Source organism: Stomoxys calcitrans, chromosome 5, assembly GCF_963082655.1.
Source record: "Stomoxys calcitrans chromosome 5, idStoCalc2.1, whole genome shotgun sequence".
Taxonomy (NCBI): Eukaryota; Metazoa; Arthropoda; class Insecta; order Diptera; family Muscidae; genus Stomoxys; species Stomoxys calcitrans.
Window position 1 is genome coordinate 37,632,335 of NC_081556.1, and position 16,878 is coordinate 37,649,212.

Here is a 16,878-nt window from a genome sequence, read left to right on the forward strand (position 1 = left end):
GCAACTTAAATATTTGAAGACTAATCGCATTAAATTGCAGCTTTATAACATCAATTCGTTTAGCAACATTAAAGAACGTTAAACTGATTGTTGAAGCCATATCAGTCTTCAACAACAAGAGGCTCAAACCTCCAGCGCCCTCTATGCGATTACATGCAATACCATCTACAAATTGAACCAAAACTACAAAACACATCAAATAGCATCGATACAGATGTGATAAGTCTTCATGTAATAGCCTTTGATTGCCCCTACTTTGAAAGAGACCTTTATAACTTAGTTGGCTATACAGAGGTTCTCTTGCTGCGAAGAATTGATAGTATATCTCAAGACATATTAAACAAGGTAGTGTACAGCAAACAGCTAAATAAAATTTTTTCTCGCGAAGTGCACTATCTATCAACGATGTTTGATTGTGTGTGTACATTATAAACAATGACAAATATCGCCAACTAAACATACTCAAAAACCAGAGTTGCACTAATCACTCCGATCACTGCATTGTTTCGGCATCTTTTTCGTATTCTGCTCTATGAGTTTATGAAATGATTAGAACCATACTAAACACAGTAATTGGTGGTCAAACCAAAACACGTCATACAAAATTCCAGTCAAATCGGTTAATAATTGCGCCCTCTAGCGGCTCTCGAAATCAAGATCAGAAATCGGTTTATATGGGAACTATATAAGGTTATGATCCGATTCGAATTATACTTGGCATAGTCATTGATGGTCAAATCAAAACACTTCATGCAAAATTTCAGCCATATCAGATAATGATTGCGCCCTCTAGCGGCTCAAGAAGTAAAGACTCCAGATCGGTTTATATGGGAACTATGTAAGGTTATGATCCGATTCGAATTATACTTGGCATAGTTATTGATGGTCAAATCAAAACACTTCATGCAAAATTTCAGCCATATCAGATAATGATTGCGCCCACCTAGCGGCTCAAGAAGTAAAGACCCCAGATCGGTTTATATGGGAGCTATATAAGGTTATGAACTGATTTAAACCATACATAATACAAATGTTGAAAATAAAAATGAAATACCTGGTGCAAAATTTTAGCTAAATCGGATAATAATTGCGCCCACCTAGCGGCTCAAGAAGTAAAGACCCCAGATCGGTTTATATGGGAGCTATATAAGGTTATGAACCGATTTAAACCATACATAATACAAATGTTGAAAATAAAAATGAAATAGCTGGTGCAAAATTTTAGCTAAATCGGATAATAATTGCGCCCTCTACAGGCTCAAGGAGTCAAGATCCGAGATCGGTTTATATGACAGCTATATCTACTTATAAACCGATTTGAACTATACTTAGCGCAGTTGTTGGAAGTCATAAAAACCCCTCTTGGAAAATTTCAGCCATAACGGATAAGAATTGCGCCCCAAAGCGGCTTAAGAAGTCAAGATCCGAAATCGGTTTATATAAGAGCTATATCAGTATTCTGTATTTCGTATTCTGCTCTTCGTACTGCTTGCTCCCCAGTCCCGAAGCGGTCCATATTTTTATACGAAAAAGCACGTTGGGCTGAGCTCAATGGATTCTTTCAGCATTTCAATTGGAAACTAAGTTTTCTAGATGACGATATAAATGTTACTGCTGAAATGATTGAGAAGATAATTTTAAATGGAATGAGGACATTTATTCCAGTTAAGACTATAACGGCTAAATCAGACGACAGATCGAAAGAGGTGGCATTCAGGAACTGGAGCTTGGATTTAAATGCCAATACTGAACTGCTGCGCAAACAGGCAAGATCTTCGTGTGCCCATGTGCTTAGGCGCGAAAAATCTCTTTGCGAACAGCATCTGCGTACTAAGGTTTTTGCTTCTACACGAGGAAGTAAAAGCTTTTGGTCTTTCGTGAAAAGAGAATTCTTCATCTATGCCAACTCTTGTTAAGGACAATCAAACGTTCACTGACCCGGTTGACAATGCTAACCTGTTGGCTGATATATTTGCAGGGAACTCTTCCCTGCCGGATAGCAATCAACCACTCCCCTCAATCGAAAATGTATCTGGCATCATGCCCCAAATATTTTTTCAAACTCGTGGAGTTAAAGGGGTTCTTGAAAATCTAGACGTAAATAAATCCCCGGACCCGGATGGCATATCAACACTTGTCTTACGCAAGTGTTCTTCAACGCTCGCTTGTCCATTACGCAACCTTTTCAATCTCTCGGATTATAAATGTGCCTTTTATGGGGCCAAGACTTTAAGTCGAGATATGGGCCTATATGGCAGCTATACCCAAATCTGAACCGATCTGGGCCAAATTACAGAAAAATTTCGAAAAACCTACCACAACTCACTGTTCAAAATTTCAACGAAATCGAACAATAAATGCGCCTTTTATGCGCCCAAAACCTTAAATCGAGAGATCGATCTATATGGCAGCTATATCCAAATCTGGAACGATCTGGGCCAAAAATTTGTCGAAAAGCCTAACACAACTCACTGTGGCAAATTTTGGCGACATCGGACAATAAAAGGAGCTTTTTATGGGCCCAAAACCTTAAATCGAGAGATCGGTCTATATGGGAGCTATATCCAAATCTGGACTGTTCTGGGCCAAAATTTGTCGAAGATCCTAACACAACTCACTGTGGCAAATTTCGGCGACATCGGACAATAAAAGGAGCTTTTTATGGGCCCAAAACCTTAAATCGAGAGATCGGCCTATATGGGAGCTATATCCAAATCTGAACCGATCTGGACAAAATTACAGAAACATGTCGAAGAGCCTAACACAACTCACTGTCCCAAATTTCGGTGACATTGGACAATAAATGCGCTTTCATGGGCCCTAAGCCTTAAATCGAGAGATCGGTCTATATGACAGCTATATCCAAATCTCGACCGATCTGGACCAAAATTTGTCGAAGAGCCTAACACAACTCACTGTTCAAAATTTCAACGAAATCGGACAATAAATGCGCCTTTTATGCGCCCAAAACCTTAAATCGAGAGATCGGTCTATATGGCAGCTATATCCAAATCTGAACCGAATTGGACCAAATTGCAGAAAAATGTCGAAGGTTCTAGGGCAACTCACTGTCCCAAATTTCGCCGACATCAGACAATAAATGCTCCATTTATGGGGCCCAATACCTTAAATCGAGGGATCGGTTTATATGGCAGCTATATCCAAAACTGGACCGATCTAAGTCAAATTGAAGATGGATGCCAAGTGGCCTAGAGTTAGACACACAAGATAACATAAGACACAGAAAAGGGTCTTTATAAACGAAAGACTTATCTTTTTCTTGGTTGACAAAAGTTTTAGGGTTGCCATATCACAAAAAAAATTTAAATTCTACAATTCTTTAAAATTTTTGCCTTAAGACAAATAGGTACAAGAGGTTGCTATTCTTTTGCGTAACGGAAAGTTTAGGGTTGCCATATTAATCAAGGTAAAATTAGATTAAGAATGAGAATTATAATCTTTAAAGAGACTAAAGCTTTATTTTTTCCTGGTTGATAGAAAATTTAGGGTTGCCAAATTGCAAAAATATTTTTTTAATGAAAATACAGATTTTTTTCATTAATTGAGAAATTTCTTTTTGCGTAATCGAAAATTTCGAGTTTCCATATTTCAAAACAAATGTTTCTTCTTCTTAAATGAACATAAATAGACAAATAGACTTCAAATTGTCATATAAGGAAGTAATTTTTCTAAAGAGAGATTTACTATTGGCCTTCTCATTGAGTAAAAAAAAGAGAAATTTTTTTTTGCGTAAACGAAAATTTCGAGTTGCCCAGTTTCAAAAAGTTTTCTTCAAAAAATTTTCTTTAAAAATTTTTTTTCAAAAAATTTTCTTCTTCTTAAATAAACATAAATAGACTTCAAATTGTCATATAAAGAACAATTTTTTCTAAAGAGAGACTTACGGCCGTATTCACAAAACTTAATGGAGTCCTATAATAGGTTTATTTGACAGTTTTATAAGGGAAATCTGTCAAAAAAACTTATTTCAAATCTACATTAAGTTTTGTTAATACCGGTGTTAATATTGCCTTTCTCATTGAGTATAAAAAATTTAGGGTTGCCATATTGTAAAAAACATCAAAATTACGTTGAAAGTAGACTTAACATCATCTTCTAAAGACTAAAAGTCTTCCTTAAGATAGACTAAAAATTTCTCTTCTCTTTAATCAACTGAAAATTTAGGGTTGCCATATAATATTTTTTTTTTAAATAAAAGAAATCTTAGAATTTTAATTATTATTTAACAACGGAATTCTTAAAATATAATTACAAACTTTCTCATCATACATTTCATCGACATAAAGATGAAAATAGATTAAAAATTTGTCTTCCTAAAAAAAAGTCTTCCTAATGAAAGACTAAAGACTTCTTAAAGGAATTTTAAGGGTTGCCATATTACAATAAAAAAATAATTTTTAAATAAAATCAAATTTTTAATAATATTTAAATTATTTAATTTAACAATAAAATTCTTAAAAAATAATCACTAATATTTTCACTAAATATAACCTGAGTTATTAAATAGTTTTATAAATAATGGTTGTGTTTTTTTTCTTCATACTTGTGTAGGTTTAGGTTTTTTTTTTATTATAATTTTTTTTTTTTAATATACAATATCCAATCAACAAATAACTATTCAAGCCATACATTTAAATACAAGCCATCAATTTCATATCAATTACAAAAACTCTTTGCCATTAAACGTTTTCAAAACGAAACGATCTCCAAACATCAGAAGTTACTAATTCACATATTGTTTGTGTTTTCTGCTTCTTCTACTACAAAGTTTTATAAAAACCTTTAAAATCAAAAAACAAGTTGGCTTAAACACAATTGCGTTTTTTTTCTTTAAGTATTTCATGAAGCCATTTAACATTTTTCTTCACAAAAAATGATTTGAGTGTCTGGTGTCTAAATCATCTCAATGCAATACAAGAGTACATCTAGTATAGAATGGATTTGTGATACATATATATATATAAATTTTTTTTTTTGTTTTTTTTTTGTAATTTCTATAATGATCTTTATTAAAATACAAAATATTATTAATATTATTATTGTTGTTTGTTGATGTTTTTCAATATATTTTGTTGTTTTAACTTATTTGTTGTCTTGTTTGTCATCTAAAGCTGAAGCGTTTGAGAGATTCCATTGAAAATAAGGAAACTTTTAAACATTCTTGTTTTGGTTTTTTCTTATATGGGCGTGTTTTTAAACCTAGACCATAGTTTATATTGTTTTTGTTTTTGTTTTTTTCAGTGTATATATGCAAGTGTATATATTTTTATATATATATTTATTATTATTAAATATTTATATATAATATGTATTGTTTATTACAGTTTTATTGTGTTTCTCATTTGTTGTTGTTGTTGTCTTCAGTTGTGTTTTGTTAGAGGGGCTTTGTTGTTGCTGTTTTTGGTTTTGTTAAATATGTATCATTTCGGTGTATTTTCTGTATTGTTCAAGTTTACAAAGTTTAGTTGCTGTTAGTTCTTCTTTTCATTTTCCAATTTGAGCGCCAATTGTTTTTAAATATATATATATATATATATATATATATTTTTTTTAATTTTGATATAGTTTAATTTTATTTTTCTCAGTGTGTGTGTATATGTATTGTATATATATACTTTATGAAATCATTTGTAGTTTGTATCTATTTTTTTGTTTGTTTTTAGATTTTTTTTAGGTTAAACTTGTCTACAAAACGAGAATTACAATATATTTATAAATATTAAATCTGCTTATATAGTTTTTTTTAGTTGTTTTGTTTTTATTTAAATGATATCTAATAGGTGGGTTGTTGATATTCCATGTTTTGTTGTTCCATGCCTGGCAAAAAATTTTAGAAAAAATCACATGTATTCACATTTATTCACATTTTTATTATAAGAAATAACTTTTATCAAGGGATACGGAGCAGAGGGGGCGGAGTGGCCGGAGCGTGAAGGGGAACCATAGTGACCGTATCAGAAATGAGATTGAAACCCCTTTTTCAATACATATTAAAAATACAGGTCCTGCTACGACCAAAACTACCAAGCACCTCTTAATTCTCCAACCCGCTCCGCTCCCGTTCTGGTTCGTTCAGAATCCCTACTTCTATTATCTTACCTTGCTGCTGGCCTGAAAATGGCGAAGCACTATATTGGTCATTATCATTGTCCATGGAATAGCTGGTGTAGGCCTGCTGATGCACCACATTAGCTGGATCATTTTCAAAGGCCGAAGTGAATTCATCACCCGCACCAATTAAGAAACGTTTGTACGCCAGAAAAGCACACAACGCCTAGAAATAAAAATCAAAAATTAAAATATTAGAACAAAAATTTATTGGTTAATAGTTTTGATTTAAATCACGATTCACTAGGACCTGGCTTCAAGATAATGTATATGATAGGGAAATTTTATGTCAACAGAGGAGGCGGGGTGCTTATAGCTGTGTCTTCTCGAGTTATGGCAGAAGAAATTTCTATTTCCTTGTCGATTGATATTGAAATTGTCACTGTTAAACACTTTACATCACATGCTCCTATATTCCACCTAGCTCGAGTGTTGATATAAATGTCAAGCATACGTCGTCTATTCTTTGTGCATTTGAATCAGCAAAATCTAACGATATCTTAGTAGCTCTCGAAGATTTCGAATGGTCAAACATAAAATGGAAAATTCGGCATAGCCCGGCCAGGATTCGAGCCTGGGACCACGGAGCAACGGCGAGAGCCATTGCCGTTGGCTTAGCGTTCGAAGCCATCAATACAACTTCCAACAGATGCACAGAATCATGTGTGGTACGGAAGAAAGTGTAATTTACCACAGACAGAATGTCTGCCATTACACAAAAATAAATGCATTGGAAAAGGTACGGCTAACAAGCAGGGTTGTCGAGCTTCGTTAATGTGGTAATTATATCATAGATGCGTTTTCGCAATTAAATACGATTTAAATACAACATACCAACGCACGGCCTTTGAAGCCATCACACCAAATATGGTTGAAAAGTCTTCTAACCACAGACGAAACGCGTCCCATAGTGGTTGGTGTGTGTTGCTACCTTTGGCTTTCCTTTTCCATTTGCATCTTCGATCATTCAGCTCGTCGCGAAAGAGAAACAAACATAAAATGGAGTTGTAGTCCAGACTCTAATGACCAATGTATGCAACTAACCAATGTATTGGTCCAATATTTAGTTTCGGCTTTACACAAATTAATAATATTTACAACTTCTTTGGTACACTCGCGATATTTTGGTTTTCCATGCGATCCTTTAGTCCGCCCACAATATAGGTTAAATTTTCCTTAGTATCCTCTACTAATGTTTCTGCTAACTCTTATTTGGATGAAATTAGCTATTGTTTCTCTAAAACTGAACACAACCAATAGAATTAATTTTAAGGTTCGATCGATTGGACTACCCTTCAATCTTTGGAGTCATTAAATGAGATGATCGAAATGTTTTACTCTAATTTGAAAATTGGAATATCTAAAGGTGTTCCGAAAAAAACTATCTCTAGGAATACTGGTCCCCCATGGAATTCTAAGTGAGCTTTATAAAAGATTAAAAAAAACAAGTAAGAGCGTGCAAAGTTCTGCCGGGCCGAATCTTATATACCCTCCACCATGGATCGCATCTGTCGAGTTCTTTGCGCAGTATCTCTTTTTAGGCAAACAAAGAATAATGCATATGGACGGAGGAGGAGGTGGAGCTATATCAATTTATAGTCCGATTCGGGGCTCAAGAAACAAAATCGGGAGATCGGTTTATATGGGAGTTGTATCAAGCTATAGATCGATTCAGACCATGGGAGAAGCCGTTGTACAAAATCCGTGCCAAATCGGATGAGAATTGCGCCCTCTAGAGGTTCAAGAACTCAAGATCCCAGATCGGTTTACACGGCAGCTATATAAGGGTATGGACAAATTTCCGCCAAATCGGATAGGAATTGCGCCTTCTAAAAGCTCAAGAAGTCAAGACCCAAGATCGGTTTATATGGCAGCTATATCAGGTTATGGACCGATTTGAACCATACTTGGCACAGTTGTTGAATATCATAACAAAACACGTCGTGCAAAATTTCATTCCAATCGGATAAGAATTGCGCACTCTAGAGGCTCAAGAAGTCTAAAGCCAAGATCGGTTTATATGGCAGCTATATCAGGTTATGGACCGATTTTAACCATATTAAGCAGGGCTATTGAAAGTCATTGCAAAACATTTCATGCACAATTTCAGCCAAAACCGGAAAAAAAGTGCGCCCTCTAGTGGCTCAAAAAGTCAATATACATGATAGGTTTATATGGAAGCTATATCTGGTTATAGACCGATTGAAGCCATACTTAGCACAGGTGTTTGAAATTATAACAAAACACTTCATGCAACATTTCAACCAAATCGGATAAAAATTACGCCCTCTAGTGGCTTAAGAAGTCAAGATCAAAGATTGGTTTATATGGCAGCTATGTCAGGTTATGGACCAATTTAAACCATACCTAGCATAGTCGTTGAAAGTCAAAACAAAACGCCTCATGCAAAATTTCAGCCAAATCGGATAAGAACTGCGCCCTCTAGAGACCGAAGAAATCAAGATCCGAAATCGGTTTATATGGCAGCTATATCAGGTTATGGACCGTCTAAAACCATACTTAGAACAGTTGTTGGAAGTCATAACAATACACTTCATGTAAAATTTCAGCCAAATCGGATAAGAATTGCGCCCTCTAGTGCCTCAAGAAGTCAAGGTCAAAGATCGGTTTATATGGCAGCTATGTCAGACTATTAACCAATTAAAACCATACCTAGCACAGTTGTTGGAAGTCAAAACAAAACATTTCATGCAAAATTTCAGTCAAATCGGATAAAAATTGCGCCCTCTAGCAGCTCAAGAAGTCAATACCCAAGATCGGTTTATATGGCAGCTATATCAAAACATGGACCGATTTAGCCCATTTACAATCCCAATCGACCTACACCAAGAAGAAGTATTTGTGTAAAATTTCAAGCGGCTAGCTCTACTGCTTCAGAAGTTAGCGTGGTTTCGACAGACAGACAGGCGGACGGACGGATGGACATGGCTAGTTCGACTTAAAATGTCACGACGATCAAGGTGTTACCAAAAGAATGACGAAATTAGTATACCCCCTTTCCTATGGTGGAGGGTATAAAAATGGACTTTGTAACGTATTCCGTCATAAGATCGGAATATACTATTTTGAATAAAAGTCATGGCTATATATCGAAAAGTTTATTAATAGCTTACTTACTAAAAGATGCGATCTGTGGATCTAAAAAGATGGATCAGCAGAGCAACACCTCAGGGAGGTGTATTGTCTCCTCTACTTTGGAATATAGCCATTAACAATTTATTATTGTCTCTGGAAGAAAAAAGTGTAAAAGTGGTCGCGTATGCTGATGACGTAGCAATTGCGGTTCGCGAAAAGTTTCCCAGCACTCTAAGAGATATACTTCAGGAAGCTCTTAGTGCAACAGCAAAGTGGGCTACAGAAAATGGTCTGGCTATAAATCCTTGCAAGACAGAAGTAGTTCTTTTCAGCAGGAGATACAAGTTGCCTATAGTGGAACCTGTCTCCTTGGGTGGAGAGAATGTTCCATTCACACAAAGCGCAGAATACCTGGATGTTTTGCTGGACAAGAAATTTAACTTCAAATCTAACATTTTGGAAAGGGCAAGAAAGGCCACTCTTGCCCTATACACCTGCAAGAGAGCCATTGGCAAAAGTTGGGGATTTAGACCGCCTGTCATGCATTGAGTGTATACTGCAGTTGTCAGACCTATAATGGTATATGGTGTTGTGGTCTGGTGGACGGGGCTTCAAAGATCCACCTACTGCTAATACTTAACCGGATCCAAAGGATGGCTTCTTTGTGCATTACAGCCGCACTAAGGACGACACCATCTGATGCACTGAATTTAATGCTACATCTTATGCCTCTGGACATTGTGGTAACCCAAATTACAGCGACCACTGCCGTGAGGTGAAGGGAGCTTTTTCATTGGTCATGTGGCGGCTACGGACACAGTGTTATCCTAGATACAATATCCGATGTTCCAGGCAGTGTGGATTACACCCAACCTGAGCCGCTTTTTGATAAAAGTACAGTACCACTATTCCTGATAGAACCGATTGGAACTACGCCGCCCCTGGCAACAGAAGTTACACAGACTTCTATATGGATGGTTCCTAACTAAACGACCATATCGAAAAGATTACCCGACCACTGCACTGTGTATCAAGCTGAGATCCTTGCAATTAAGGAAGTGGTGGAATGGCTTAGATATAATGTCATTACGACGATTGGCATTAACATCCTCTCAGACAGCCAGGCAGCCATTAAATTCCTAGAGAACGTATTTCTGAACACAAAAACCATCCTCGAATTTCGCAGATCTCTCAATTAGATGGCTGAACAGTTCAAAATTTAAAATTTGGTTCTTTGACTCGTTTTCGTTACTATTGGGTTGCCCAAAAAGTAATTGCGGATTTTTCATATAGTCGGCATTGACAAATTTTTTCACAGCTTGTGACTCTGTAATTGCATTCTTTCTTCTGTCAGTTATCAGCTGTTACTTTTAGCTCGCTTTAGAAAAAAAGTATATTTGATTAAAGTTTATTCTAAGTTTTATTAAAAATGCATTTACTTTCTTTTAAAAAATCCGCAATTACTTTTTGGGCAACCCAATAAAATTCTAGAAATAAGGAAAATCTTTAATTTTGGGCCAACTTTACTTTAGTGTACTAAAAAGAGCACGTTTGGTATCTGATTTTCTGTTGATGTCGGACCTATATCATGTTATTGGCCGATTCAGACCAAACTGGGTACCTTCTAGGGCCCCAATAATTGAAATCGTGATATCAGTTGTTGACCGATTCAGCCTAAACTGGGCACAGACGTTGTAGGTAGGTACCCTTTACTAGAACCTCATGTCGGGAGATCGGTTTATATTCGAAAAACTTATAAAAGGTTATAGATCGATTAAAATCACAAGATCACATTTGGCACAGATATTCGAAGTCGCAACATAAGTCTTAGTACAAAATAGATTTGAAGATTGATTCATGTGGGTACTTTTTCAACAAACGACTCGTACAAAGTTTCATCGACTAATAATTGTACGCTCTAGGAATTCAATAAGTCAAATTGGGACATCGGTTTATAGAGGAGCTATATCAGGGGGAGGCCACTGGTCCGACTCAGAGGTTATGACGCTGAACGCTTGGGTAAGAATTCTAGCGAGAAAAGAGTTTCAGCTGTGGTTATCCCCCAACCTACCCCTTTCTTTGCCGGTAGCCAAATTATTACCAGTGCGGGAGTCGTGGGTTTCGATTCCACCATAGGCCTTGAGTGGCAAAAATTAACTTCAAGAACGTCAAGACGATAAGATTAAGACCGTTCCAGAGTTTCAGATCCATATTTGGATGAGTTACAAACGGAATGAAAAATGATTTCCTTTTGGGAGAGGTTTTAAAAATACCATAAATTTAATACCATTAATTAAATGCTTCCTTAGACTTACCCATGTCAATATAGAGAACAATGAAAACACAATGGCAGCTTGCATGTTACCCGCTCCAATGCCGCCTGGAGGCATTTCGGCCGAACTCCATTGAGACCACAAATAAATGAAGGCAACGAAATACATAAATGCCCAAAATGCTAAAAATTATACAACAACAATAATATAGACAAAATTCAATGGTGTTTGTTGTTGTTTCCTTTTTCTACCAACCTGAGAATCCCATATCGGCTAATACAAAACGTTTTCGACTTTTCACCGATGACATTCTTTCAAACAGATATTCGCCAACAATGAAAGCGATCGATGCAATAAAACCAAACACGCCCACAGTGTTGCCATATTTGCACGCCATATTGTCTTTGTTAAATAGGCAGACTTCTTTGCCATCTTCTTCGCGATAGCCCTCCGAGGATATACAGCCAAAGACCACAATGGAGAAGAGCTGGAAAGGAAGAATAAGTGAAATAAAAGAAATTTTAAAGGGTTTTGTTGGTAGAAAAGAGCATAATCGATTATTTGTTTAAATTCGAGTAACACAACTATTCATTCGATAACACTGTAATCGATTATGAATTTAATCGATTATTACTAATATTCGTTGTATTAAGATTCATAAGTTTCTGTGTGTGTGTGAATCTTAATATAACGAGCAGAGACAACGGAGGACACGTTGAGGCTTTTGATGAAAACGCATTTTCCTCAGGATACGACGGGACTCATGGAAACACCGGAATCTTGGAATAGTGAGGTTGATCGAAGGCTTATCATAACCATTCAAACCATTTAAGTCACCCGGACCTGATGGAGTTTTTTCGGTGTTACTACCAAAGGAGGTCGACTATCTAGCGCCCCATCTGGCCAATATTTTCACAGCGTGCCTAGGACTTGCATATACTCCGAAAGGCTGGCAGGAGGCAAGGGTCGTGTTTATACCCAAGCCCAACAAGGCAAGTTATGCGACATCGAAGGCCTGCAAATCTGTAAACCTTACGTCCTTTCTACTCAAAACCATAGAACGTATTGTGGATACCATGATAAAGAGTAGGACATCCAGCGAACTGCTCAAATACAAACAGCATGCCTATGTCAAGGGAAGGTCGACGGAAACTGCCCTGCACGAGGTTGTGCGTAGAATAGAAGAATCCTTCGATGCCAAGACATACACATTGGCGGTATGTATTGATATCGAGGGTGCGTTTAACAACGTGCGGAGCGACACATTGATCCAATCCTTAGACTTGTACCGGGTGAAGCGGGTCCTTAAAGACTGGATTAACCGTACGCTAAGAACAGATGGATAAATTGCGGGTCCCAAGACATAAATATAAGAGAGAAAGTGGCACGGGGCACGTCACACGGTGCATTTTATCGCCACTTCTTTGGGCGACCACCCTAAATAACCTATTACGGATGCTGACTGAGGAGGGATTTGTTCCCGTCTGCTATGCAAACGTTGTTATACTACTTCTTAGGGGTAAGGATCCGAACCAGCTATGCAGAAGGACTGAAAGAGAATATGGCATATATCTAGGCTAGACCTAAGGGTAGAGAAGACTGTGGGCCAATTTGACGCACCACTTTTTCTCAACAAATCGATATCGAGATATCGACAAGGTCAAATACTTATGAGTGATTTGGGACCGGATACTTAATTGGAAGTGTCACATACAGGAGCCCACCGTAGCGCAGAGGCATGTCCGCATATGACGCTGAACGCCTAGGTTGTAATCCTGGCGAGACCATCAGAAAAATTTTCAGCGGTGGTGGCTGGCAATATTTGTGAGGTACTATGCCATGTAAAACTTCTCTCCAAAGAGGTGTCACACTGTGTCACGCCGTTCGGACTCGGCTATACAAAGAAGGCCCCTTATCATTGAGCTTAAACTTGAATCGGACTGTACTCATTGATATGTGAGAAGTTTGCCCCTGTTCCTTAATGGAATGTTCATGGGCAAAATTTGCATTTGCATTTTGTCACATTCAGGAGCGTACTGAGAAGGCCCACAGGTGTTGGGCTCTATGTAGACGGGCCTTAGGCTCGAAATGGGGCCTGAATCCGTGATTAGACCTATACTTCCTTACGCCTCAGTAGTTTAGTGGACTGCTATGGAGAAAAAGTGCAATATAAGGACCATACAACAAGTTCAGAGAACATGTTGTCTTGGCATAGGCGGAGCGATTAGGACCACGCGCACTAGAGCACTGTTGACTATTCTAGGTATCCGACCCATAAACATACAGATTAAATGTGAGGCAACCACTGCAGCTATGAAACTTAAGGCGATGGGCGAATGTATTGAGGATGGAAGCAGCTCATACCATCGCGGTATAATCGAGGCTACGATAGGAAATCTGGAAGGAATGGAAGAGGTTTCCGATCGGATAACTGAGACGACTCTTGAGGTCGAGTGCAAGGCACTGCTGCCAGCGGCACAGTCTTAAGGTCGAGTGCAAGGCACTGCTGCCAGCGACACAGTCTTAGATTGACGGAACCCTAGTATTGCAGATCGGAACCCTCGTATACAGATCATGTTACACAAATGGATCAAAGCTAGAGGACAGAGTGGGCCTGGGGGTCTACATTGAGAACCCAGGGACTGAGATCTGTTTAAGACTGCCTGACCATAATACGGAACTGCAGGCGAAGATTTGGGCGATAACGGAATGCGTGAGGTGATGAGGTGCTAATGCGAGGACGTCGAGTGTGAACTTCTTTATGGACAGTAAAATGGCCAAACAGGCAATAACAACCAGGTCAGTAAGGTCACTAACAGTCTTGCAGTGTAAGAAGGAGATTAAAGCCTTCTCTGAAGATTGCACAATCCGCATCATTTGGGTGCCGGGCCATAACGGAGTAAGGGGGAATGAAAGGGCAGACGATTTGGCAGTAAAGGCTCGAGGACTGTCTTACTGTCAATAAACTTGGTTAACTCGAAGCCTTTCAGATCGACACAGTCCGAGTTAAGGTTGTGGGCGACAAACACGCAAATGTAATGCCGTAGAACAGCTAAACAGTCGGTAGGACGGCGAAAATCCTATGGGGTAATCCGGATCGTAAGAGGACGAGGCTATTACTGAAAGGAAGTAAGAAGGAGGTCAGTTTAGCTTATGCAAATTCGGTGCGGCAAGTGATAGCGTGTGGAGAAATGATGAGACGTTGGAGCATTTTCTATGTCATTGCACGGCTTTCGCAGCTAAAAGACACCGGTAATTAGTTGGGGATACAATACCAGAGATGAATCAACATAGGGGAGTGGTGTGGAAGACAATTAAGGATTTGTAAGTAGAACGAAATTCCCAACTTATTTTTTTTTCGAGGTTACTTTTTATACCCACCACCATAGGATGGGTGTATACTTATCTAGTCATTCCAAAATATTGATCTAGGACTACATAAAGTGTATATATTCTTGATCGTCTCTCCATTCTGAGTCGAACTAGCCATGTCCGTCCGTCTGTCGAAATCACGATAGCGGTCGAACGCATAAAACTAGCCGCTTGAAATTTTACACAGATACTTAATATCGATGTACGTTATTGGGGATTGCAAATGGGCCATATCGGTTCAGATTCGGATATAGCTCCCATATAAACCGATTTCCCAATTTTAGTTCATGGGAGACTAGATGTCATAATTTTCATCCTATTTGGCTGAAATGTTACACGTAGTATTCTATTACGACTTGCAATAACTGTGCCAATTACGGTCCAAATCGGTCGAGAACATTATATATCTCCCATATAAACCGATCTCCCGATTTGATTTCTTGAGCCCTTACAAGCCGCGATATTTGTTCGATTTGACTGAAATTTTGCACGTAGTGTTCTGTTATGACTTCCAACAACTGTGCCAAATCGGTCTTTAACCTGATATAGCTCCCATAATAACCGATCTCCCGATTTTACTTCTTGAGCCCCTGAAAGCCGCAATTTTTGTCCGATTTGGCTTCTTGAGCCAAACCCCATATAAACCACTCTTCATGTTTTTACTTCTGTTATGAGATGAGCTGTTATGACTTCCAAAAACTGTGCCAAGTACGGTCCAAATCGGTCTAGAACAAGATATTGCCCCCATATAAACCGATCTCCCGGTTTGACATCTTGAGCCCTTACAATCTGCGATTTTTATCTGATTTGGCTGAATATTTGCTTATAGTGTTCTGTTATGGTTTTCAACAACTGTGCCAAGAAGTACGGTCCAAATCGATCTATAACCAGATATAACTCCCATATTTCAGCAGTATCCATGGTGGTGGGTTCCCAAGATTCTGCCCGGCCGAACCTAGCACACGCTTTTACTTGTTTTTAGATTTTTTTTTTTTGTTTTTCAGAAAAATAGATATTAAAGCAACATTAAAAACAATGCAATTGAGTTTTTCAATATTCAAAATGTCGTTTAATAAGTTAAACTTTATATTTCTATCATCTCTTGAATTTCTTTAAGCAGGAATAAATCATTCCAATATTGAAAAATAATTCACTCACTCCCTCTTAAAGAATGGCCTAATTTCTTTTATTCCTCTAAATATACTTAACGATACATTCTGCCCTAAATCATTCATTCATAACCATCTTCCTTCATATTCCACCATTTGTAAAACATTGTCAACATTCTCAAGAGAAGGTTTCTTTTTGTTGTTGTTGTTTTAATGCTTTGTGCATTTGTCATTAAAGCGAAATGTCAAAAATAAAACAAAAACTAGGACAAAACTGTTAACTACACACACACATATACACGCACACCCATAAACGAAAGCAGTTCTATTTCGGTAGTCACATTTCTGGTTGTTGTTTTTGTTTTGTTTTTAGTTATTTCATATCTCTTGCTGAAGAGGCATATGCCTGCCTCTATGCATATGTGTGTATGAATGTGTGCAAGTGTGCTCAAACATTCACAGCTATTGAGAGTATGACAATGAGTAGGCTGAGTGTGTGAGTAATGCAAGGATGATAGTTGTTGGTTAAAACAGACTTGCTTTAAGCAGCAGCAGCAGTAGCAGCAACAAAGAGAAGAAGAGCAGAAAGCTTTCGATTTCATTAAACGAAAGGGGCTGTTGGTGTGATTTACATTGAAGTGGGGGATATCTTCAATTATCAAGAGGTTGAGAAGTAAAAGAATACCTAGGAAGCCAGTAGAGGCAATTGAGGATAAGGATAAGGGAAATTAGAAGCAAAGTCTACTTAACTCAATATAAAACAACAGAAAAAATGTAAAAAGTAATGAATGTGGGTTACAAGCAAAGTAAGACGCAAAAAACGTTTGTCAAAGGAAACAAGTAAGAATGTGCAAATTCGGCCGAGCCGAATCTTGGGAACCCACCAGAATGAATTCTGC

The 16,878-nt window shown here is 37.8% G+C and overlaps 1 protein-coding gene across 2 annotated transcripts in view; it reads right to left on the reverse strand.

Annotated features, from left to right (window-relative positions):
• Positions 1–5,280: 5,280 nt before the first annotated feature.
• The window catches only part of LOC106082147 (synaptogyrin), a 43,292-nt gene continuing 31,694 nt past the window's right edge, over positions 5,281–16,878 (reverse strand). For both annotated transcript variants that reach the window (XM_059369442.1, XM_059369441.1), the window contains 4 exons: positions 11,754–11,985; positions 11,541–11,680; positions 6,121–6,295; positions 5,281–5,838 (listed from right to left, as the gene is read on the reverse strand). In XM_059369442.1, coding sequence (XP_059225425.1) covers positions 5,795–5,838; positions 6,121–6,295; positions 11,541–11,680; positions 11,754–11,985 — 591 coding nt within the window. In that variant the 3' untranslated portion in view covers positions 5,281–5,794. The remainder of the gene's footprint in view (positions 5,839–6,120; positions 6,296–11,540; positions 11,681–11,753; positions 11,986–16,878) is intronic.